Source organism: Pelophylax lessonae, assembly GCF_965119305.1.
Source record: "Pelophylax lessonae genome assembly, chromosome: 10".
Lineage (NCBI taxonomy): Eukaryota > Metazoa > Chordata > Amphibia > Anura > Ranidae > Pelophylax > Pelophylax lessonae.
In genome coordinates, this window is record NC_138777.1 from 94,054,546 (window position 1) to 94,079,906 (window position 25,361).

At 44.9% G+C, this 25,361-nt stretch overlaps 1 protein-coding gene across 1 annotated transcript in view; it reads right to left on the reverse strand.

Moving 5' to 3' along the window:
• HRAS (HRas proto-oncogene, GTPase) overlaps positions 1-25,361 on the reverse strand; it is a 196,332-nt gene that overhangs the window by 82,639 nt on the left and 88,332 nt on the right. Inside the window, exon 3 of the mRNA XM_082270626.1 lies at positions 16,896-17,018. Within this exon, the coding sequence (XP_082126752.1) occupies positions 16,896-17,006 (111 nt within the window). The 5' untranslated portion in view covers positions 17,007-17,018. The remainder of the gene's footprint in view (positions 1-16,895; positions 17,019-25,361) is intronic.

Genomic DNA, 25,361 nt, shown 5'->3' on the forward strand with positions numbered 1-25,361 from the left:
TGCATCTCTGCTAAGTGGCGATATATTGATCTACAGGAGATACACTACAAATAAGGTAGGATTATACCTCCTATGTCTGCTGTAATATTACAGTCTGCTGGGTAGAGTGTTAGCTCTCAAACCAAGTCCACTTCCCACAAACACATACTGTATTTACAAGGGGGACTTTTTAGTGTCAGATATATACTGACCATGTATGGAGGGGCCCATAATTCATACTGCCTCATAACGAGGAAAGAAAAAAGGGAACGTTTACTCACCATACCAAACCGACAGGCACCCTCTCTTCACAATACCCTCTCCACCGGGGTGGGGGGTTGTGGACCACTCCGGACGCCTCGACTTGCTTGAAGATCTCACAGGAAAAAAACACTGGAGAAAAACTACCTAAAAAATGTTTTTTCTAAAGAAAAAAATCTTGCCAGGACCAAAAGATCCCAGCAAGGAACTTAGGTCCTTACTCCTGACTAGACAGAAAAAAACTGATTCCCTGTAGCAGAGAGAGGGAGGATATACCCTCAGGGACTGCCCCTAAGGTGGAGCCAGAACGTTTTGTCTTTCTGCCTAGTCCTACTCCTGCGGAGACAACATAACCCAGCTCTTGAGAATCAAGAAGACTACGTCTGTCAATGAGCGATAGAGAAAAAAAAATGACAAAACCTGGCAGATTCCGTGCAGAACTTTTGGAAATGCATAACGTTGAGAGCTTTTAGAATCAGAATGAACCGAGAGCCTCCATTTACCTTGGAAACAGTGAAGAGGTTTGAATGAAGATCCCCCATGACAGAAGTTACTGCTGAACAGCAGTTGGGAGACCCCCGCTTTTGCAGGGAAGGATGACAAATTTAAGAGCATGATAGTAGGGAGGAGGCAGAGTTTGAAAATTTTAGTTCATAGCCCTGAAAAATTACACTATGAACCAAAACATCAGAAATCTCTAGGAACCAAATAAATGAAAGCCTGACAGGCATTCTCCCCAACTCTGACAAGTGAAGGTATCCCCTTATTGGAAAGAGGGCTTGGAGGTCTACATCCTACCAACAGGATTGTGCTCAAGGGTTAGACTTGGAGCGCGGGACCAGTGAGGGGCAAAAATGGATTTTTGTAAAATCTTACCGTAAAATCCTTTTCTCTTAGCTCATCGACAGACGTAGTCCTCGGTGATACACCACCTTCGGGTTATGTTACCTCCGCAGGAGCAGGACTAGACAGGAAATTAAAAAGCTCTGGCCACACCCTAGGGGCAGTCCCAGAGGGTATATCCTCTCTCTCTCTGCCTCAGCAAATCAGTTATGTGAAAAAGCAGTGCTTAGAGAATTTAACCCAACCCAACTCCAAAACAGAGGGGCGGGGACTACGTCTGTCGATGAGCTAAGAGAAAAGGATTTTACGGTAAGATTTTACAAAAATCCATTTTTCTCTAGCGCTCATCGACAGACGTAGTCCTCGGTGATACACCACCTTCGGGACGTCCCAGAGCAGTATCACAACTGAGGGGTGGGAAAATGGAAATCAAATCCCAATCTAGAAGGCCCAACCGGTGCCAACTAGAAGTTTACAATGCTCATCCTTAATGATGAGACTCAACAAAAACAATTTTCAAACAGAAAAAAACCCTCGAGGTAGACCACCGGTCTCCTCAAATTGCGGCCTGCAAAACCTTGCGGCCAAATGAGGCATCCGCCGATGCCGTCACATCAATTTTATAGAATTTAGTAAAGGTATGTACCGACGACCAAGTGGCCGCCTTACATACCTGGACCACTGACGCCTGATGGCGAAAGGCCCAGGAAGTACTGAGCGCTCGAGTGGAGTGCGCCCTAACAGGGAACGGAGGACTCTGACCCTTAATAGAATAAGTCTGTACCACCGTTTGTCTAATCCATTTGGCAATGGTCGCGGCAGATGCAGGCAAACCCTTACTGGGGCCATCCGTGATCACAAAAAGTGAATCCGTCTTACGGAATGATTCCGTAGCTTTCAGGTATACCCTGATTGCCCGAACCACATCCAAGGAATGCAACGCATGTTCCCGATGATGCTTGGGCTGAGGACACAAGGAAGGTAGTACAATATCTTCATTCAGATGAAAATCTGAAACCACCTTAGGAAGAAAAGATGGCTTAGGATGAAGTACTACCTTATCCCTATGAATCACTAGGTATGGGGACTGGCATGATAATGCAGCCAGTTCTGACACCCTGCGAGCAGAAGTAATAGCCACCAAGAAGGCCACCTTCTGGGATAAAGTAAGCAAGGGAATCTCCCTGATGTTTTCAAAGGGAGGTTTCTGTAGAACCGACAAAACCAAATTAAGATCCCAGGGCGGTAAGGGCGCGCGGACTGGAGGAGCCAGGTGCCGCACCCCCTGGATGAAATTCCGCACCAAGGATTTGGTAGCTAAAGGTTTCTGAAAGAAGATTGCTAATGCTGAAACTTGACCCTTGATGGTGCTCAAGGCTAGCTTCTGCTCAACACCTTGTTGCAAAAAGGCCAATATTCGAGACACCGAATAGGTACGTGGAGGAAATCCTAAAGATTCGCACCACGCAATGTAAGTCTTCCATGTGTGATAATAGACTTTGCTGGAAGTCGCTTTCCTTGCTTTAATAAGGGTAGGAATGACTGAAGTAGACAAACCTCTGTCCTTCAGTACTTGGGTCTCAATGGCCAGGCCATTAAAACCAGCGACTGTAAAGCACGAAGGTAAATAGGTCCTAGAGACTACAGACACTCCCTGAGACGAAGTTCCCACGGAACGTCTGCGACTAACATGTCCAAGTCGGCCAGGCCGGCTTGAAGAGGCCAGCCTAGAATTTCTAGGACCACTGGCGCTGATAGGATCTGAACCAGGCGTCCCTAGAGCTATCTGGCCCCGACCATCCGAGAAAGTCTGGTCGTTTTCTGTTCCCACACATTTATCAGATACCTGATAGTTATCAGGAAAGGTGATCTTTTCTGGTTGAACCTCAGGGACCGAAGTCACCCGACTAGAGGCTACTTGGCCTATCTGGTCAATCAGATCCGATTCCTGTGAGGTATCGGGACTAATCTTAGGAAAAGGTAAAGGAAAAGATCTATACAGGGAACGGTAACTACCGCTTCCTGTACTTAAATGTTGGAAGGGAAGAATCGCACCGGTAGTAGTGGTAGATGCTCGATCTAATGTCCTGAATACCGGTGAAAACGTCCCCCCACCCTGAAATCGGGTGGGGGCGCACCTTCAGGCTGTGTACTCCTTTACTTCGGGTTTGGCTGGGTTGGTCCTCTGCTTGTCCGACCATCCCTTCTTGAACCCTCCTGGAGGAGTCTTGCCTTTCCCGGGAGTACCAGCCGGGCGCCCTTTATGGGCGGTAAAGAAAGGTCCTCGCTTGTTGCGAGGTCCCTTAACTTTTGCAGCCTGTGGCAAAAAAGTACTCTTGCCCCCGGTGGCATCCTTAATGATTTCATCTAGGTTGGCTCCAAATAGACGATTCCCCTGAAAAGGGAGATTGGTCAAAGTCTTTTTGGAACCTAGGTCAGCTGACCAGCATTTTAACCACAGCACACGTCTGAGGATCACTGCTAACTTAGATGCATGCCCTAACAAGGGAGTAGTGTCCAAGGCTGCGTCACAGATAAACCGTAGCCCTTGTATGATCTGTTCTATCAAATCAGATGTCTCCTGGGGAATATCTTTTCCCCTAAGATCTTGGCGTACCATTTTCGCCCATTCCGTAAGTGTCTGGGAAACTAGACCAATAACAATTACTGGTCTAAATGCTGACCCTATCAGAGAAAAGATAGTGCGGGACTCCGCTTCTATCTTTCGATCCACCGGATCCTTAAAGGACGAAGTGTCCTCCACTGGAATAACCGTGGCTTTATTCAGCCTGGAAATAGGCGGATCCACGACTGGTGGTACCGTCCATTTCTTAATGATGGATTCCTCAAACGGATAGCGTCTAGCAATACGCTTGGAAATAGTAAAGGTACGTTTAGAATGCTCCCATTCTCCTTTAATCTGATTACCAAAACATTTAGGTACAGGAAAAGCCTTCGCCGTCTTGATGGGCTTATTAGTCCCAAAAGGCCTTTCTGTTTCAGTTGCCTCTGCCGGTAAAGCCTCAAGTTTTAAGGTTTCTTGCACTGCCACAACTAGTGCGTCCACCAATGCTTCTTCCTGAATTATAGCAGGAGAAGAAGCGTCCTCCTCACTGTCTGAGGGGGCTTTACCTGGGATAACAGCCCTTGCAGAGGAACCTGCAACTGCAGTGACCATCTCTGAATCAGAGTCAGAGGTGTCAGATAGTATAGGGGTAGGCGGGGGTCGCTTCCTTGACCCCCGTCCCTGACAGGCCGCCTCCACCCGAGCCACCATAGACTCCAAAATTGCTGTAAATGACTCTATACTCTGTGCACCGGCGGGTCCCGAGGCCCCCTCGAGGGAAACAGGTGGGGGAATATGTGTGGCAGGGTCCATAATAACTCCAGTTACTTCCTGGATGATATAATTCAAAAGTAAAGAAAAAACTTTTTTTTTTTTTTTTTTTTGACCCTCAGTGCCACAAAAAAAACCCCTTAGTGTTACCTGCTAGGGATCCCTATCGATCGAGAGAGAGAGAGATAGACCCCCAGGCTCACCACTTGATGTTCAGAGTTAAACTGCAACAGCTTACAGCGCTGTCTTAGACAAACAGGAAGTCTTTTGGCTGGCTGCCCAGGAAGAAGGGAGGCGGCTCCGCCCCTCTGCACGCCTTCCGGCGCCTCCCCCAAGCTCCACGAGGTGTAGAATCACCTCAAACATGGCCGCCCCCATGCTGGAGACACGAGGCTACGCCAAAATGGCGGCTCGTGCGATCCAGCAAAAAAAATGGCGGCGGCCTGTGCTGACTAGCGGTGTGCTGCAGGCACACAACACTCTCTCTGCATGGGGATATGGCGTGGTTGGCGGTACCGGCCCTGGCGGACCGCATGGCCGTTCGGGAGGCCTGCTAATAGCTGGAGATCTGATTTGGAAGGCAGTCTACATGTCCATGGCTTCTGACTGGTGGGTAGCTTATACTTAACCCATAAGATTCCCAGAATGCCACAGATTACATCCTTAAAACATGTATACAATAGATTGTTAGCTCCCAAACCAAGCCTCCTGGCTTTTTGCACACATAAAATCACACTCAAAGTAGGAGGATTTGTGACATGTTATAGGATAGAAAGAACTCTTTCTTACCATACAGAGAGGGGCCCGCGTTCACCACAAAACCCGTCAGGGAAAAAGGGGGAACATACTACTCACCATACCGGAACCAGGCGGGCACCAACTCCTGACAGTACCCCTCTCCACCGGAGCGGGAGGGCTGTCGACCGATACGGACGCCGTGACTCATGGTCTTTGGCGTTTCAGCGAGACGTTTAACTCGCGGGTTCAGTCCTTTTAATGGGACTTTGTCGCGGCCGACCCAGCGCGGAGCTATGGCCTGCACGCGCTCGTAGGCTGAACTGGGGTGACCACCGGATCTCGACATCCAGCCCGTCGCCCAGTTCAGCTTTCTTGCTTGAAGATCTCACAGGAACACTGGAGAAAAAAAGCTGTCTAAAAATCCTTTTAGAAAAAAATTCTTGCCAGGACCTAAGATCCCAGCAAGGTATCTAGGTCCTTACTCCTAACTAGACAGAAAATAACTGATTTGCTGAGGCAGAGAGAGAGAGAGGATATACCCTCTGGGACTGCCCCTAGGGTGTGGCCAGAGCTTTTTAATTTCCTGTCTAGTCCTGCTCCTGCGGAGGTAACATAACCCGAAGGTGGTGTATCACCGAGGACTACGTCTGTCGATGAGCGCTAGAGAAAAAACGTTCTAGTCTCAGGAGTAAAGGCTTACCTACAAGATCACAAGCCTTTTTTTCCGGGGGAGGAAAGTACTCTTTTCCCCAGTGATCTCCTTGACGTACTTGTCCATATACCAGATAGGCCTGGACCATGTGCCAGATAGGCGCTTTCCTATGGACCTTTTCGAGACGCTTCTTGCACAGGAGTTATGACCAACAATATCTGAACCAGAGAATATTTCTCATGTGAATGGAAAGGAAGCTCATACTGGATATCTGATTAAGAGTATCCAGTAAGCTGTACAAGCAGTAACAATGCTTTAGGTAAAGGCCTCAAGTGGTGGTAAATGAAAGGATCCATTAAAATGTAGCCAAGGACTTGGGTCATACACCTAGTCCAGACAGCAAGGCTCTAGTTCAGGGATATGCAAACTGTGGCCCTCCAGCTGCTGCAAAACTAAGTCCCATCATGCCTCTGACTTTGGGTGTCAGGCTTGTGGCTGTCAGTCTTACTATGCCTTATAGAACTTGTAGTTCTGCAAAATCTGGGAGGGCCACAGTTTGCATATCCCTCCTCAAGTTGATGGCCATGGATGCAACCGTGGGTTGCTTGGCAGGACCTGTCAAGGGAAGAAGGTCTAAATGGCTTTTGCACATGGGTGCCCTGAGCTCATGCTACATAGATTCTGATGCAATTAACTTCCTAGGAAGCCCAGGTGCCATGTACATCCATCCAAATAAATAAATTGCTGCGTACAGCTATACTCGGGTATGCCCCAGTATTGACAAAAATACATTTTTCCATTCTTGGAATATGCCCAAAAACTAAACAAGTACACCCACACACAACCTTTACAGTCTTTGGGCAGTGCTGCACTTGCTGTCCCCAGAGGGGGTACTAATGGCCTTCAATATTGCAGAGGGGAAGTTTTCTGTGCCAGACGGTGTTCAAGAAATACAGCTTAATGCATGTTTCTTCACCATAACCCTTGTAAACACACTGGAAAGCACTAAGAAAATTCACTGGAACACATTAAAATCACAAAAAAATGTGTGTAAATGGTTGAGATGGAAATATGGGGCTACAATGGCTTTTTTTTTTTTTTTTTAATTTATGGAATAATAGTGAACTTTTACAGCACCAAGAAGCACTAGTTAGACATTATGTAGAAAAAGAAAAAGCCGCACATCCAAGAATTCCAGTTGCCTTTAGATTTCTTGTATGAGTGAAACACGTCTACGTGACTTCATGTTGGTGTCTTTGGTGTCATCACTTGTAACATTTTGGAATTAAAAGAAATCTAAAAGGCAAATGGAATTCCTGGATGTGCGGCTATTTCTTTTTCTACAAGTTTTCTACGGAGGTGGGCCGGGGCCAGCACTCTATGGGATACTCCATCTCCTAGCTATCACCACACACCTGGAGCAGTGTTCTCTCTCTTCAGTATACTAGTTAGACATTAACTGGACTTCTCATAATAGCTAAAAAAATATGGCAATTTACCATTTGTTTGTCACCATTAAACACCACTGGAAGGGTTTCTGAAGGGGTTATTATAGACAGGCCACCTGACTGATGTACAGAAGTAAGCCCTGGACTCATTGTCTCTTCTAACACCTCCTAGGAAGTACTGTAATAGAACTGCCTGCTGAAATTGAAGGTCAGTACATCTGGACACAATCATCATAAATGCCAGCTGGTGACCTACAGCTGACCAGTGTCTTGAGATTTTGACCGCAGTCCCACAGCGCCATCTGTTGACTAAATGTGGCAAAGTCTTAAACCCCGTTCAAACCTGAGCGATTTTCTGCCTAAAGCTTGTAGCTCTAAAATGCTAAACAAGCCAAATCCCATTTATTTTAATGGCCCCTGTTCACATCTGAGCATTCTGCTGCCTGAAGCAAAATGCTTGTTGCGCACATAAGTCCATGAGCTTCTTTTTGGCAGATTACAAGTGTTTTTGGCCCCGCAGACTTCCATAGAAACATGTGACTTGAGAGTTTTACAAGTGTTTTGTCGCTCATTTTCTGCTCAAACAGCAGCTCTCCACTCCTAATTAGACATGGGCAGAAAGTAAAAATTTGTTTGTTTTTATTAAACATCGATTAGTTTAGAAAATTTTCTAACGAATTCCAAATTTTTGGAACGGTTCGAATTCTGAACAGTCAAAAAATTACCGACTGATTTAAATCCTGTGTGAAGAATAACTGGTTAAGCAGCGTTATCAGCTGTCAGCGGGCTTCCCCACTGAGAGCTGAAACGTAAACAAAAGAATGCCAGCAATAGGGAAAAAGGGAAAAAGGAAAAAAAAAAAAGGTGTGGGGTCCCCCCTAAAAACCATACCTGACCCTTTTTAGAGCAGGCAACCCAGCAGGCCGAAGGGGGTGACATGCCCTCAATATGAGGGGTTGCTTTGGGGCAGGGGGGCCCTGCCGCCCCCCACCCCAAAGCATCTTTTCCCCATATTGATGGAGACAAGGGCCTCTTCCCCCACAACCCTGGGCGGTGGCTGTGGGAGTGCTGCGGGCGGAGGGCTCACCAGAATCTGGAAGTCCTTTTTAACAAGGGGCTCCCTAGATCCCACCCCCCCCCCCTTTACCCATTCACCAAAAAGTGTAAAAAGTGAAGAGAGACGAGTTTTTGACTAATAGGTAAGGGGCGGGGCTACCTGGCGACATCACATGCCGCCCTTGTGATGTCACCGACTAGACATTGACATTTCCTTTATTAAAAAATAAAAAAACAAAGACTCTTGTTGTGTTTTTATTCCCTTCTTTGGTGAATGGGTATGGGTACTATGCATGGGTACCCCATACTCACATAGGGTAGCAGGTGGGATTTGGGGGCCCCTGGTATGTGGGGGGCATGTGGCCTGGTATCGTTTTTTTGGGGGGGGGGGGAGACGCTTACCAGCGAGGCTGCATACTCAGATAAGGGTCTGGTATGGATTTAGGGGGGGGGGGTGACTTCTATTGCCGGCATTCCTTGGTTTACATTTCAGCTGTCAGTGAGGGAAAGCTCACCGGTTGTTAAAGGCGCGGCAGCCGGCTTCCCGGGCCGCTGCTTAACAACCACACAATCACACAGAACTAGAATTGTTCCAAAAATTTGGCATTCATTAGAAAACAAATAAAATAACATTAATTTCTCCTCCCCCTAGTGCACTCTATTGGCTAAACAAAAATGCCTGAAGCTGTAAAACGGTTGTAAAAAGCAGCAAAAACACTTTACAAAACCTGCGAAAGCCAGTAAATTGCTACACTCAGGTGTGAATGGAGTCTTAGGATATCTTCAAGGGGGTGTTTCTACTTGGAAGAGAGGGAGTAAGTGGGGGCATTTTGGAAGCATATATACTGTAAGATTAGGACCCAACTCTCTGCCCCCTCTCTTTAGTCACATAATGAAATCGTAAGGATGTCTGTCTAAGATAACTCCATTCTTTCTTTAGCTGTAATTCTCTCCTTTCTGTAATAGTTTGTCCATTGGCAACATTTTGTGTTTTAATTTGTAACATCACTGCTTCTTAAGTTATATTATTTACTTTATTTTTGTTATATTTGACCAAGAGCGAACATTCCTTTCCGTTTTTAATAAATTAGATCTATATTTAAAGCGTTTGTAAAGGCAGAAGGTTTTTTTTATCTTGATGCATTCTATGGCATTCGGCCGTCCGGGACTCTTCCTCCTGATTGGCTAAGACACAGCAGCGGAAGGCAATTTAATCAAACTCAGTTAGCCAATCAGGAGAGAGAGAGAGAGGGGGGGCAGGGCCGAACCACATTTCTGTGTCTGAATTAGGGATGCACCGAATGTTCGGCAACCGAACATTATTCGGCCGAAAATAGCAAAAAAAGCACTTTCGGTGTTCGGCCGAATAAGTAAAAAGGCCGAATAAATTTGTGCCGAACAATGTCCCGACCGGCGACCCGCCATCCCCGAGCATCACTGTAAACATAGCCGGAGGCACTACAGGAAGCAGAGCGGATGCTTCCTGTGTAGCCGCTTAGCGCCGGTGTTCCGCGAAAAATCCATACCCGTGAGAAAACCATACCCTCGTCACTTCCGTTTCAGCTACGGAGGGTATGGATTTCTCACGGTAGTTAAACTTGCGGCGCTTACATTAAAACAGCTCGGCTGCAACATAAATCATCTACGCTCTTCGCCCTGTCACTGCCCTCATCTCCGGTAATAAATATAAAAGCGGATCACGGAGCCGCGATCGCCGTCACATTTACCTCTCATACACCCGCCGGCGCTTTTATTTTTATTAACGGAGATGAGGGAAGTTACAGCGATAGCAGAGGAGATGATTTATGTTGCAGCCGAAGTGTTTTAATGTACCCGCCGCAAGTATAACAATAGACACAGTGCCGTGAGAATTTCATGCCCACCGAGCATGCGCACTTGTCAAATTCTTTCATGTTCATTTACGTATCCGTGGCTCTGAGCATGCGCACTGCTCAGCTGTTTCAGACCGGAAGTGACGACGGTATGGTTTCTCCACGGGGTATGGTTTTTTAACGTTACACCGGGGTCTGTCACAGGCGGAGTGATACCAAATGTACTCCGCCTCCGCCTGTGACAGGGCACAGGAGCCATACAGCAAACATCGACTATGCAGATGGGAGGGAGGGCGGTAAGGAGAGACATGAGAGGACAGACACGTGAGGACAAGAGAGAGAGACACGAGAGGACAAGAGAGAGAGACACGAGAGGACAAGAGAGAGAGAGGACAAGAGAGAGAGAGAGACATGAGAGGACAAGAGGACAAGAGAGAGAGAGAGAGACATGAGAGGACAAGAGAGAGAGAGAGACATGAGAGGACAAGAGAGAGACATACCAGGACAAGAGAGAGAGACACGAGAGGAGAGAGAAAAAATTGGCAAAATAAACGGAAAAAATGCGAAACACCGCGTTCGGTATTCGGCCAAGCATTTCATTATTATTCGGCTTCGGCCAAGAATTTCATTTCGGTGCATCCCTAGTCTGAATGGCTACATGGAACTGCAGCTTGACTCCAGTGCCCCCATAGCAAGCTGCTTGCCAGGAGCTCCAGCCAGGGACCAAGGAAGAGGAGGAACCAGGTTGCCCGATGCAAAACCCACTGCAGAGAGCAGGTAAGTAGGACATGTTTGCTATTTAATAAAAAAAAGAAAAAACTATTTTTACAATCACTAACAATGTTTTTATGGTTTGTTTTAATAATCTTATTGTAAAGGAGTTGAAAGCTTATTGTAAGGTCTTATTGAAAGCTAGATGCCTGTAAAAAAGCAAAAGGTGGTATTCACTTATTTTATTTGTCAGCAAGCAAATAGGTGAGGTGGTACATTTGACAAAACAATGGGCAAATGGGCATGTGGAGAGACACATGGAATGCAGGGGGATGTGTGATCTAGTCCTTAAGGTCAATGCTTTTTCTCCAGGGGAGTAACTACAGGGGTTGCAATTGCAACCGAGCCCCATGCTCCAGAGGGCCTGTGTAGCTCCCCTGTACACCTGGATAGAAGGGGCGGTGGGGGCAGCATGTAGAGAAATCACTGTCCTCCTTTTTCCTCCTGTAGCTGCAGGAGGAAAATGGAGGAGATTGGTTCCTCTGTATGCTGCCCTGGCCACCACTCCTATCCAGTTCACTTGTGTTCTGCTGCCTCTGGGCCCCTGTGTGCTCCCCCCCCCCCCCACTGTGCTCCCTCCCCTCTCCTGACGGCTGCTGCAGGGGATGTGTCACAATAGAGAACCACGAAGGGGTCGGGAAATATGAAATTTACCAGCTGTTTCCTTTACTGAATGGACAGAGTCATAGTCCGTGACATTGTAAAAAAATATAATAAAATTATAAAAAAAAATACAATTAAAATACCAAAAAATAAAAAAACTACTAACACCAGTGGGTGAACTTCCAGGATCGCAAAGGTCACACTTGCAACCGGGCCCTGGCATTCCACCACCGTGGGGAGGCCCCAAGATGGCAGGAAGGGGGCCCACTGCAGAACTTGTGAAAGGGTCCCGCTGCAGGACCATAATATAAAGGACCCCGCAACGGGAGTCAAGGGCCCCAGGATCAGTGGGAAGAGCACAAAGGTTGAAAGGAAGGTCCCAAGCCATGGGTCCGGGGGAACTCTTCAAGGTTCTAGTTATGCCTCTGTTTTATGAGGGAACAGCATAGAGATGATGGGACTAGTAGTTTACACAGTAAAAATAGGGTTCTTTATGCTTTTTGTTAAGCTCACAGGGTCATTGCATGTCAAGAAAAAGCAGCAGGTGTTTTTTTTCACTTGCGGAAAATATTCTTAGTCTAGAAAAACAAAAAAAATTTAAGCCACCACATCTAAGGACTGGTAAGCTGCAATATATAACATTTTTGGTTTGGGGTTTAAACAAGCTTTGAATTATGAGTTTTGTGAGCTCTCTCTATGCAGCTAAAGTGTAGATTACAATAAATCTATCAATCATTCTTCCTTCAGTTAAGCCTTGTCTACTCTAATAAAGTCACATATGTTACAGTTTACCTAAAGCTTGCTACCTCTCGTAGACCTTGAGCAACTTTGTGAATCCCTAATGACTAGGAAAGTTAAACATACAAGGTAGTTCTAACTCCACTCTGTATAGGGTTCATTTGGCATGCTACAAAATGTCAATCTGTTTTCTCCATCAACCCCTTTCCTGCATCATCATAAACCCTTCATTCAATAAACTTGTTGTTTAACTAGTAGTCAATAGCATTTCTAGCAACAGGTATGTGAATTCAAGGACAGAAACATCTTTTTTCTGCCAGTGCATTTTTATAGTAGGACGTGTGGGATAAATTTATTATGACAAAAAAAGCCTACCAGCAATGTCTATATGTACTTTATTAGAAATCAGACAAAAGTGCCTGAAGTTGAAAATGCTTTCTTTAACCACTTAAGCCCCGGAAGATTTTACCCCCTTCCTGACCAGGGGGTTTTTTGCGATTTTTTACTGCGTGACTTTAACGGACAATTGTGCGGTCGTGCGACGCTGTACCTAAACAAATTTGACGTCCTTTTTTTCCCACAAACAGAGCTTTCTTTTGGTGGTATTTGATCACCTGTGTGATTTTTTGATCATGCGCTATAAACCAAAAAAGGGCGTCAATTTTGGAAAAATAACATTTTTCACTTTTTTTATATGAAATTCCCCCAAAAAAAAATGTAAAAATCAAAATTTAACATTTTCGGCTAATTTGTTTTATGCTACATATGTTTGGTAAAAAAAAAAAAAACGCAAAAAGCGTATTTTGATTTGTTTGCGCAAAAGTTATTGCGTTTACTAAGGGAAATATGTCATTTTTGGTGTTTTTTTTTTTTTTTAACGAGTAATGGCGGAGATCTGCGATTTTTTTTGCGGGACTGCGACATTGCAGCGGACAGTTCGGACCCTTGACTGACATTGACACTTTTGGGGTTACCAGTGACATTACTGCAGTAAACAGTGCTATACATATGCACTGTTACTGTAAAAATGACACTGGCAGGGAAGGGGTTAACTGTATTGGAGAGGGGGGGGGTTAAGTGTGTCCTAGGGGCGTGTTTCTAACTGATTGGACATGGCTACTAGTGTAAAAACAGAGATCAACGGTCCTACATAGTAGAACCGTCTGATCTCCATTTTTACACAGGGGAGAATGACAGGCGGCTTGTTTACATTAGCCGCCTGCCTTTTTCCCTTCCCGGCGAACGATCGCGAATGACCGGCGGACATCGGGTCCGCCGGTCACACGCACTGACTTGTTAGGGAACGCGCCTCAGTGGGCGCGCGCTCGCCCGCTATGGGCTCACAAGCTAGTGACGTACCGGTACGTCACTTTGCCTGGCTGGGGCTGACCGCCGCAGTATATGTACTTGCAGCGGTCGGCAAGTGGTTAAAATCACCTTCCGGCTTGTTGAGAGGTTTCCCCAGTATGAAAATCACCCAACAAGTTTGCCTATGGCTACATTCACATGGATAGCTAGTTTGCTACATTTAGAGGCAGCTAGACACTATCTGCTATGGCCACATACAAACTGGCCGATCAGCTGCGGCCAAAGCTCCGTAGAAACGCCAGTCCTGAATTCACATTGTACAGTACATCCAGAAAGTATTCACGCCGCTTTACTTTTTCCACAATTTGTTACTTCCTTATTCCAAAATTTATTAAATTCCCTTTTTTCCTCTAAATTTTACAAACCATACCCCATAATGATAATGTGAAATAAGTTTGTTTGAAATCTTATTGCAAATTTATGAAAAAAAAATAAAATAAAAAAAAAAAAAAAAATTTGCCATGATACTCAAAATTGAGCTCCGGTGCATCCTGTTTCCACTGATCATCCTTGAGATGTTTCTAAAACTTAAATTGAGTCCACTTCTGGTAAATTTAGTTGATTGGACAGGATTTGGAAAGACACACACCTGTCTATATAAGGTCCTACAGTTAAAAGTGCATGTCAGAGCACAAACCAAGCCATGAAGTCCAAGGAATTGTCTGTAGACCCCCGAGACAGGATTGTTTTGAGGTACAGATCTGGGGAAGGGTTCAGAAAAATTTCTGCAGCATTGAAGGTCCCAATGAGCACAGTGGCATCCATCATCCCTAAATGGAAGAAGTTTGGAACCACCAGACACTTCCTAGAGCGGGCCGCTCAGCCAAACTGAGCGATCAGGGATTAAGGGCCTTAGTCAGGGATGTGACCAAGAACCCGATGGTCACTCGGACAAAGCTCCAGCGTTTTTCTGTGGAGAAAGGAGAATCTTCCAGAAGAACATCCATCTCTGCAGCACTTCACCAATCAGGCCTGTATGGTAGAGTGGCCAGACGGAAGCCACTCCTCAGGAAAAGGCACATGACAGCCTGCTTGGAGTTTGCCAAAAAGCACCTGAAGGACTCTCAGACCATAAGAAACAAAATTCTCTAGTCAGATGAAACAAAGATTGCACCTCTTTGGCCTGAATCCGGTCACGTCTGGAGGAAACCAGGCACCGCTCATCACCTGGCCAATACCATCCCTACAGTGAAGCATGGTGTTGGCAGCAACATGCTGTGGGGATGTTTTTCAGCGGCAGGAACTGGGAGACTAGTCAGGCTTGAGGGAAAGACAAATGCAGCAATGTACAGACACCCTTGATGAAAACCTACTCAAGAGCACTCTGGACCTCAGACTGGGGCAAAGGTTCATCTTCCAACAGGACAATGACCCTAAGCACACATCCAAAATACCAAAGAAGTGGCTACAGGACAACTGTGAAGGTACTTGAGTGGTCCAGACTTGAACCGGATTGAAGATCTCGAGAGATCTGAAAATGGCTGGGCACCGACGCTCCCCATCCAACCTGATGCAGCTTGAGAGGTCCTGCAAAGAAGAATGGGAGAAACTGCCTAAATATAGGTGTGCCAAGTTTAACCACTTAAGCTTGGCACATGCAGATTTACTGCGCTTGGCGGCTCGGCTGTGCATAATCACGTAAATGTTATGTGCACGCGGTCTCGATTGCAGCCGGCCTCCCGCGATCTTCGGCTACACTGACAGAAGAGCCATCTGCCTATGTAAGCAAAGCAGGCGGCTCTTCTATCAGACAGGCACAATGAGATTGTGCGTTTCAGCTAAGCTAAAACACCGATCTCTGTGTGCCTGTCACAGAGCCCGAATCCCCCCCCAGTGTAAAAAATGTCAGTTAGGGGTCCGATCTGTCTGCCGCAATGTTGCAGTCCGGCTAAAAATCGCTGATGGCTGAAATCTATCCAGTAGTTTGTAAACGCTATAACTTTTGCGCAAACCAATTAATATACGCTTTTTGGGATTTTTTCCCCCAAAAATAAGTAGAATACAAATTGGCATAAACTGTTAGTTAAAAAATTTGATTTTTTTTTATTTTTTTATTGGGAATGTAGTAAAAAAATTGTGTTTTTTTCAAAATTCTCACTTTTTTTGTTTATAGCGCAAAATCTAAAAACCGCAGAGGTGATCAAATACCACAAAAGGAAGCTCTATTTGAGGGGAAAAAAAGAACACCAATTGTATTTGGTTACAGCATCGCACGACTGCGCAATTGTTAAAGTAACAGTGCCGAATTGCAAAAATTGGCCTGGTCATTAAGGGCGTAAAATCTTCCGGAGCGGAAGTGGTTAAAGCATCATACTCAGAAATACTTGAGGCTGTAATTGGTGCCAAAGGTGCTTCAACAAAGTATTGAGCAAAGGCTGTGAATACTTATGTACATGGGATTTTTTTGTTATTTTAATAAATTTGCCAAGATTGCAAACAAAATTCTTTCCCACTGTCATTATGGGGTATTGTTTGTAGAATTTTGAGGAAAATGAATTTATTCCATTTTGGAATAAGGCTATAACATAACAAAATGTGGAAAAAGAGAAGCCTTGTCAATACTTTCCCGATGCACTGTATGTATTTCTGCCAGGCGGACTCAGTTTTGCTCAGCAGGATTGATCTGCCGATCCCTGCTGAGCAGGCGGATGACAGGTCAGTCTCCGCTTACTTTGCAGAGACAGACCTGTCGGATCCCGCTCTCCTCTATGGGAGATCAGGTGAAAACGGACCCCCTGTCCATTCCTCCAGATGGATGGAAAATAGGGTTTCACGAACAGGATCAGATCGGATAGCAGCGGGTGTCAGCGGACATGTCACTGCTGACATTCGCTGCCCCATAGGAGTGCATGGAGAGTCCGATCAGGTCCGCCTGAAAAAACATTGGTGGCACTGGCCATTGATTTGTGCAACAATGAGAACAATCTCACAGTCGCCGCCTTATATAATTAGTGTGTGGTCTTTTTTGGATAAATATTCCAAAATTGTTATAGTTCCATTTTAATGGTTAGCTGTAATGAATTTTTCCCACAGTAAACAATTAGAATGTCCCTGTTTAGAGATTTGCACTGAAAACCATAATTTAGAATTAACATGTTTCCGGCAAGAGCAGAAGCATACTGCATCAGTTTAGAGAAACACAAAAAAGATAACACTGTCGTGGTCCACCAAGATCATGGGTACCATTTACAACCACATACCTTTTTTGAGTGAACTAGGATTAAAAACTATAGATTAAGGCCAATTTACTTAAAAATAGAAACTCTTACCTCTATGGTTGGATCATATTCGTCCACAAAATGGTTCTGTATAAGCTGTATGGTCAAGGCACTTTTACCAACGCCTCCAGCACCCACCACCACCAACTTGTACTCTGTCATCGTCTAGGACCTCTGAAAGGAATAGAAAAACAGATAAAGAATTATAAAACAATATTTAAAAAAAAAAAAAAAAATTATACATTATATATTTATTTACACAGCAGGACCATGCTGTGAGCCAATCAAGTGCATCTGTATTGTCCAATAGTAGGACATGTAATACAAATTTCACATTATTATTATTTAGTCACTTACAATTAATGAAGTAATATAGGAACTGTTCGAATTTTATATCAAACTCATCATAAAGAGTAATGGTTTTGCCCCTTTCCTGCTGAACCAGCCGAGATTCGAACTGTTTGGCCTGCCTTACCCAAATACCAACTTTTATGAATGAACAATTTTAAAAAGGTGGCGTCTCTCACACCTCTTTGGACGCGTAAATATAAGCTTGTATAACAGTGTAAATTTGTTGTCCCCTCAAAATAACACACACAGCCATTAATGTCTAAACTGCTGGCAACAAAAGTGAGTACACCCCTAAGTGAAAATTTCTAAATTGGGCCCAATTAGCCATTTTCCCTCCCCGATGTCATGTGACTCGTTAGTGTTACAAGGTCTCAGGTGTGAATGGGGAGCAGGCGTGTTAAATTTGGCGTTCACACTCTCACTCTCTTATACTGGTCACTGGAAGTTCAACATGCAGGGTTCATACACATTTTTACCAATAAAATTCTATGACTTTTCCATGACTTCAAGTAAATATTCATGACCTAATGTTTCATGAAATGTCTATGTATACATGTTAAATAAGAAGAAAATCCATGTTATACCCAGCAGGTTTTTACTAAAATAAATGACAAGCTTTGTAGTGTACAGTAGAATATTAAATATTTACCACCTCTCATACTTTTCATCATGAACCCATACATTTTGAAATCTGCATTCCCTGGCATTGCTATACACTAACGTTAGCTGATAAAGTTAACTATTGTAATTTAACCAATATCAACTTTATTCCAATATACTGGAGAAAGAAAAAGATTTGATGGGCGCTCCTGCTTGGGGATAAAGCTTCAGTTCAGGCAGTCATGATGGAATAAAGCTTCCTTTCAGGCAGTCATAATGGATAAGGTGCAGCCGGACTGGTATGGGTGGCACAGATGCACAAATGCGGCGCCTTACATCGAGGGCAGTTCTTTGTTAGGCCGAAGCAACAGTCCCACGAACCCGTCAGAAAAGAGAGAAAGGCGCCACTCAGTGTAGCAGATGTAAATCATTTTATTGACACATAGTAAAAATTTACATGGAGGTAAGCGTCTATCTTCATAGCTCGGCATCCTTCTGGGTCCGCGGTGTTTCCGTCCCTGAGGTTGGCCAGCAGCCGGGAGATGACACTAGGGGAGAACCAATCAGGGGGACTGAGTCAGATCGAGGCAGCGGTGAAGCGCATACCTCACTGGAGGGCCGCACGAACATGATGACGCGGGGGACGGTAACCGGTTTCGGAGCATGCTTGAACCTCTCCTCACTGTGCCCCCCCGTGGTAGAAGACAATGGCTCAGCAGGTGGGATTCCCGCAATCAGCACTGTATGTTGTTGGGGGAGTCGGGCAAATTTCTTTCCTGCAACCCCTGGTTGCAGGAAAGAAATGTGCACCGTGTATGGCCTGCCTTACTGGGAAGTCACTCTTTACTAGTTTACTGTTTTATTAATCAACTCCTTTGCTGTCTTCTAAAACCACAATAGAAGCAAGCACATCCAGGTTGGGCAACCTCTGTGAAATCTTAGGAGCCATACCCAGCACCAGACACTATGGGGAATGCCTGTAATGTTGCTTTGGGCACTACAGGGAAACTCACCTAGGCACTTTCTGCAACAGTAGTCAGGGTGCTATGCAGGTCTATCCTTATGTATTTCAGATACTGAAGACCTCTTTGGGAGTGTGTCCACTGTGACTGGTGAAGCCTGGACTCTCTACAGGATAGGTAAGACAGGGTCATCCTGTATCTCTGACCATTACTGCATAAATGGGACTGTAAAAACCAGGGCTATAAGTGTATATTTTTTAAACCGTGTAAACTTTTCAAGTGTGATTACACCACAGGCCACACACTTTACCACCACTTCCACCTAGAGCCCTTAGGTACTCAGGTGCTTCCTCCTGCCCTTTCACTATGAGGACTTCAATACAGGACGGTCTATACTCGTGTTGCTGCATACACCTTCTGGACACACGTGCCCCACAGAGGAATACCCTCAACTGTAGCTATGGTGCACATGCTTCCCTTGCACCAGAGTAGAATAGAACCCGGTTTTAATACCTCTCTCTGATCCTGATATGCCCAGTCTAGAAAAGGTGGATAGAAAAGGTAATGAAGAGCACCCAGAGGCAGTGTTACAAGAGGCTGCAAAACTTTTCTCATTCCTTGACTTTGCTATACAACTGAAGCTGCAGCTTTGAGCAAAAGGTTTATTAATGTGGACACACTCCCTTCTGCTGCGCGCGGAAGCCTCAGCATTGTTGCACTTCATTTTCCTCCGTCTCGCCATGCTGCTTTGGTTACATGGAGACCTGCAAACTTGAAGGAGCGTTTAAAGCATGCTCCGAAACCTGTTACCGCCCCCCTGCATCATCCCATTCGTGTGGCCCTCCAGTGAGGTATGCGCTTCACCGCTGCCTCGATCAGACTGAGTCCCCTGATTGGTTCTCTAGTGTCATCTCCTGGCTGCTGCTGGCCAGTCTCAGGAAACACGGCGGACCCGGAAGGACGCCTACCTATGTAGATAGACGCTTACTGTCACCTTCATGTAATTTCGATGTGTCAATAAAATTATTTACATTTGCTCCACAGTGGTGTATTTCTCTCTTTTCTGCATAAGAACAAATTCCATGACTTTGCCAAAACTTTGTGGGGTTCTGTTATTTTCCAAAAACTTTACCAGGCCTGGAAATTTACATTTTAAAATCCCATGACTTTTCCAGGTTTTTCATGACCGTACGAACCCTGAACATGGGACCGCATGGCAAAAAACTTGCTGAGGATCTGAAAAAAAGAATTGTTGCTCTACATACAAATGGCCTAGGCTATAAGAAGATTGCCAAGACCCTGAAACTGAGCTGCAGCATGGTGGCTAAGACCATACAGCAGTTTAACAGGACAGGTTCTACTCCAAACAGGCCTTGCCATGGTCAACCAAAGAAGTTGAGTGCGCATGCTCAGTTATATCCAGAGGTTTTCCTGGGAGATAGACTTAAACCCGCTGCAGCAATGCTGGCAGCAATCATAAGGGGTGGGGGGGTCAGCCTGTCAGTGCTCAGACCATATGCCGCACACTGCATCAAATTGGTCTGCATGGCTGTCATCCCAGAAGGAAGCCTCTTCTAAAGATGATGCACAAGAAAGACCGCAAACAGTTTGCTGAAGACAAGCAGACTAAGGACATGGATTACTGGAACCATGTCCTGTAGTCTGATGAGACCAAGCTAAACATATTTGACTCAGATAATGGGAGTGTCATGGTCTGGGGATGCATGAGTGCTGCTGGCACTGGGGAGCTACAGTTCATTGAGGGAACCATGAATGCCAACATGTACTGTGACATACTGAAGCAGAGCATGATCCCCTCTCTTCGAAGACTGGGCCACAGGGCAGTATTCCAACATAACGACCCCAAACCCACCTCCAAGACAACCACTGCCTTACTAAAGAAGATGAGGGTAAAGGTGATAGACTGGCAAAGCATGTCTCCAGACCTAAAACCTTTTGAGCATCTGTGGGGCATCCTCAAAAGGAAAGTGGAGGAGCGCAAGGTCTCTAACATCCACCAGCTCCTTGATGTCGTCATGGAGGAGTGGAAGAGGACTCCAGTGGCAACCTGTGAAGCTCTGGTGAAATCCATCCCCAAGAGGGTTAAGGCAGTGCTGGAAAATAATGGTGACCACACAAAATATTGACACATTGGGCCCAATTTGGACATTTTCACTTAGGGTGTACCCTTTTTTGCTGCCAGCGGTTTAACCACTTCCATACAGGGCACTTTCACCCCCTTCCTGCTCAGGCCAATTTTCAGCTTTTAGCGCTGTTGCATTTTGAATGACAATTGCACGGTCAACACTGTACCTAAACCAAATTTATGTCATTTTTTCCCCACAAATAGAGCTTTCTTTTGGTGGTATTTGATCACCGCAAGGTTTTCTCTTTTTTGCTAAACAAATAAAAAAAGACCGAAAAGTTTGAAAAAAAAAAAAAAAAAGTTTTTTTGTCTAGGTTATACAATTTTGTAAATAGATAAGTTTTTTCCTGCACTGACATGCACTGATGAGGAGGCACTGATGGGGTGGCACGAATATGTGGCACTGATATGCAGCATTGGTGGGCAGTGATAGGCAGCACTGATGAGCACTGATAGGTGCCACTTATGGGCACTGATAGATGGCAATGATGGGCACTGGAAAGGCATCACTGATGGGGAGGGCACTAGCGGGCAGCACTGATGGGGAGGGCACTGGCGGGCTCCCTGAGCCCTGATTGCCATCCCTGGTGGCCATGGTGGGCATCCCTGGGGTCATGGATGGGCATCCCTGGTGGTTCTAGTGGCACCCCCTCCTAATGATCTTCACTGGTAATCAATGCTCTTGATTACCAGTGCAGACTACCCCCCCCCCCCCGTCAGGAGAGCCGCAGATCGGCTCTCCTATACTCGTGCCTGTCAGGAAAGCCGATCAACGGCTCTTCCTGTGTACTATGTGACCAGCTGTGATTGGACACAGCTGGTCACATGGTAAAGAGCCTACATCAGTGTCAGAGTGACACGCCGCAGCACCGACCGCCGCTCTGCGTGCCCCCGGGGGTACGCAGAGCGCATTATCCTGCCGCCATTCAAATGACGTCCGGTCAGGATAATGCAACCACTTTCCCGCCGCCTATAGGGCGGGCGGGAAGTGGTTAAAAATTAATGGCTGCGTGTTGAGTTATTTTGAGGGGACAGCAAATTTACACTGTTATACAAGCTGTATACTCACTACTTTACATTGTAGCAAAGTGTCATTTCTTTATTGTTGTCACATGAAAAGAGATAATAAAATATTTACAAAAATGTGAAGGATTAACTAATTTTTGTGAGATACTGTACCTGCTCTGACCCTGACTGAATTGTCTGAATTTAGAATCTTTTACCCTGGAAGCTTATGACTGGAGGTGAAAAAAGCAAACTCCACTGCAGTAAAGCAACTAGTTGGCATGAGATCACTTGGTCCATCATATGCACGTAGACACACAATGCCATTATCCTACTCCCAACATGCTGTAGTATAGGTCTATTATAATCATATAACCCACATTCCTGTGTTTCTGGATTGCAGTCTCTGAAGACCTGTGTTCAATCCCATGAAAAAGGTCATTTCCTCATACTCTCAGAGGAGGAAGCTGGACCAGGTTTCCTCTCTAGTAGACGTGTCTAATATAGCACATGCTGGTAAGGCAGACCACCCTCCGGTGCAATAAATGTGAGAAAACTGCTACAATGATCCTGGGTAACTTACGACTGAGGAAATGAATATCCTGAAATGCTGCTACTTTCTGACAATGGATCTGTCACTGGGAGATTCTGGCTATACATCATGCAAGCAGCTTCTTCTAAGTCTCAGCTATCAACAGGCTTTCTTTGTATCATTATTTGACGGGTCATGAGAACCTCATAAACAAACCCCAAATGCTACATAGCGCTCAATCTTTGCATGCCATACACTCAATTCATAAAGCCAAAGATAAGAATTCTAGAAAAAAAAAAAAAAAGTATTTTGTGCAATCCAATGAGATTTGAGAGTGTAAAACTGGGGGAATGGCTCCCCTAACAACTTTGTAGATGCTAAAACGATTGGCACATATACATGCTTAGAAAATACATACTTGCAAATACAGAAAATAAAGTTATATAAAACTATAAACACCCGTGCTATGAAGGTCCTATCCCATGTGTTTATATGATCAATATACTTTAAAATATTCTCATAGGCACCTCCGAACACCGAAGGGATACAGGAGAGGGGCCCCCACACACACAGCGCCAGCAGTGCAAATAAAAAAAGACCCCCGCAGGGATCGCATCAGGGAGCCCCACAAACGCACAGACATGAGGGGACACCACAGCACACAGGACTGCCACCCCAGACAGAGGCCCCACACAGAGAATACTTACCTGTACCGGATGGCGTGGGGTGCCTCTCATTAAACGGAAAGCTGCTGCCCTCAGATGGCAGGGAATGCAGTCAGCCAAAACGCAGGACACTGCAGCATGCAAATAAACCGCAGATGTGTCCAGTGAGGTAGCCACCTCACAGGCTGCATCCCTGCGAACAGGGATGGGTTGTTCATAATGCCAGGGCGAACACATGGCTGAACGCTCGATGGTGGGCTGGGAATCCATCTGACCCTCTGCCCTGGAGAACTAGGGCGACCAGTCTGATTCCCAGCTCCGCAAAATCCATCTTTGTCCGAAGATCCGACTAAACTAAAGCTGACAAAATAAAAAGCTAGTAAAGCAAAGAAAAAAATGACATTCTTGCAAATAAAAATCATAAGAAAAAGATTAGAAGGCTGAGACTGTAGCCCCAGCACAGGGAAGCCTATCTACTCCTAACGCTAGGCAGAAGACAAACTGAGTTGGGATGGCTTATTGCAGGGGGGTATTGACCAGTGGGACAGCCCCCATGGGTGTGTATGTTAAATGCTTTTGTTTTTAACAAGTCTTATGCCTAGCTACTCCTGTGGAGAGGAAGTCAATACCCATTGGTGAAGACTGTATGAGTGGGCGGCGACTGTCGGAGGACATAAGCGAAAAACCTACTGTGCGTTAATTACAATATGTAATTGGATCACAAAGTGCATACACCATACTGTGATATCACTGTCCACACTCATAAATCACATCAATTAAAATCTCATCTACTAAATCAAAAGTGCTACAGTGCATAAATTGCAAATAGTGAGAGCAATTAATGATGTTTTATGGAACCTAGTCAAGTAATAAAAGGTTTTAAACCATCAGAGCTTTTCTCTCCTTTGTTTTTTCAGGTAGTAGTGACCATGCGGTAAGACGGGAAAAGAGATATTGCGGATGTCCTAAAGAAGGGGTTATTTTATTAAAGGACTTTTTTGGACATAAAGCACTAAGAATCTTATAGAGTAGAAACCACACAGCATATTGAGAAGGACTTTTTTGCAAAATAACTTTTTGAATAGACGTTTTAAAGCGCATGATTGGATAGTGTTATTGTATTGTGAATGCACTTTGTAATTTATTTTTTTTCACACTTTTTGCAATTTATGCACTGTAGAACTTTAATTTAGTTGATGGGATTTTAATTGATGCGATTTATTAGTGATTTATTAGAGGGGACAGTGATATCACAGTATGGTATATGCACTTTGTGATCCAATTAAGTGTTTTAATTAATGCACAGTAGCACTTTATTGTAGTTTATGGAACCTATGGGAATGAGCGCTGTATTCTGAAGTATACAGAAGATAAAGTATCAACAGCAAAAATGACTTATTTTAGTTAGTCAATTTGAAGAAACACCTAACTGGTTAGTTTGGACTAACTCTTCTTTCTCTTTCTTCTCCAATAAACCTACGACTGTCGGTTGTAAATATCTGCTCATTAGCTGGGTCCATTGAGAGCATAGTGCCAACGTGGTAATTAACAGGACATTAACCACTTTAGTTTTTCCTTCTTAGCATAACATCTGTTTAGGCATTTATAACCTGTTTATTCGGTTTGACAATAATCTGAATACGTTTTTGATAAAAGCTTAAATTATTGTAATGGTTTGTGAAGTGGGGGTAAATCTGCTTTGAGGTCATGCGTATCCATTTTATTTATTCACAAATAATTACATCAGCATCCAGGACCAATAGTCAGTGTTATTTATTTTAGTTATTACAGCTATTTATACAGCATCAACAATTAACGCAGCCCCTACCTTCAAGGAGCTTACAATCTAAGGTACCTATCGCACATGCATTCATACACATACTAGGACAAATTTAGACAAGAGCCAAGGAACCTACCAGAAGATCTTTGAAGCCAGATTACCTGGAGGAAACCCACACAAGCACAAAGAGAATGTGTCAGAGAATCATTCCCAGAAGAACTGGCACATCTGCCAACTCTCAACAAGATCACTGAATACAGGCACTTAGGTGTTTGCCAGAACAAATGCGCACACAGCTGTGAACATTGATGCACAATCGCACACACAATGTGTGACAGATCCTGGCGCCCAGTGGCCTATTTGGAGTCAGCAGTCTGACCCACAAGTTGCTTGATGATCTTGAGCTTCTGTGTGTTCCCGTGTTCTGCTTCTGGTGTATTTGGATTCCCTGTTCACAATCCGGCTCATCCTTGACT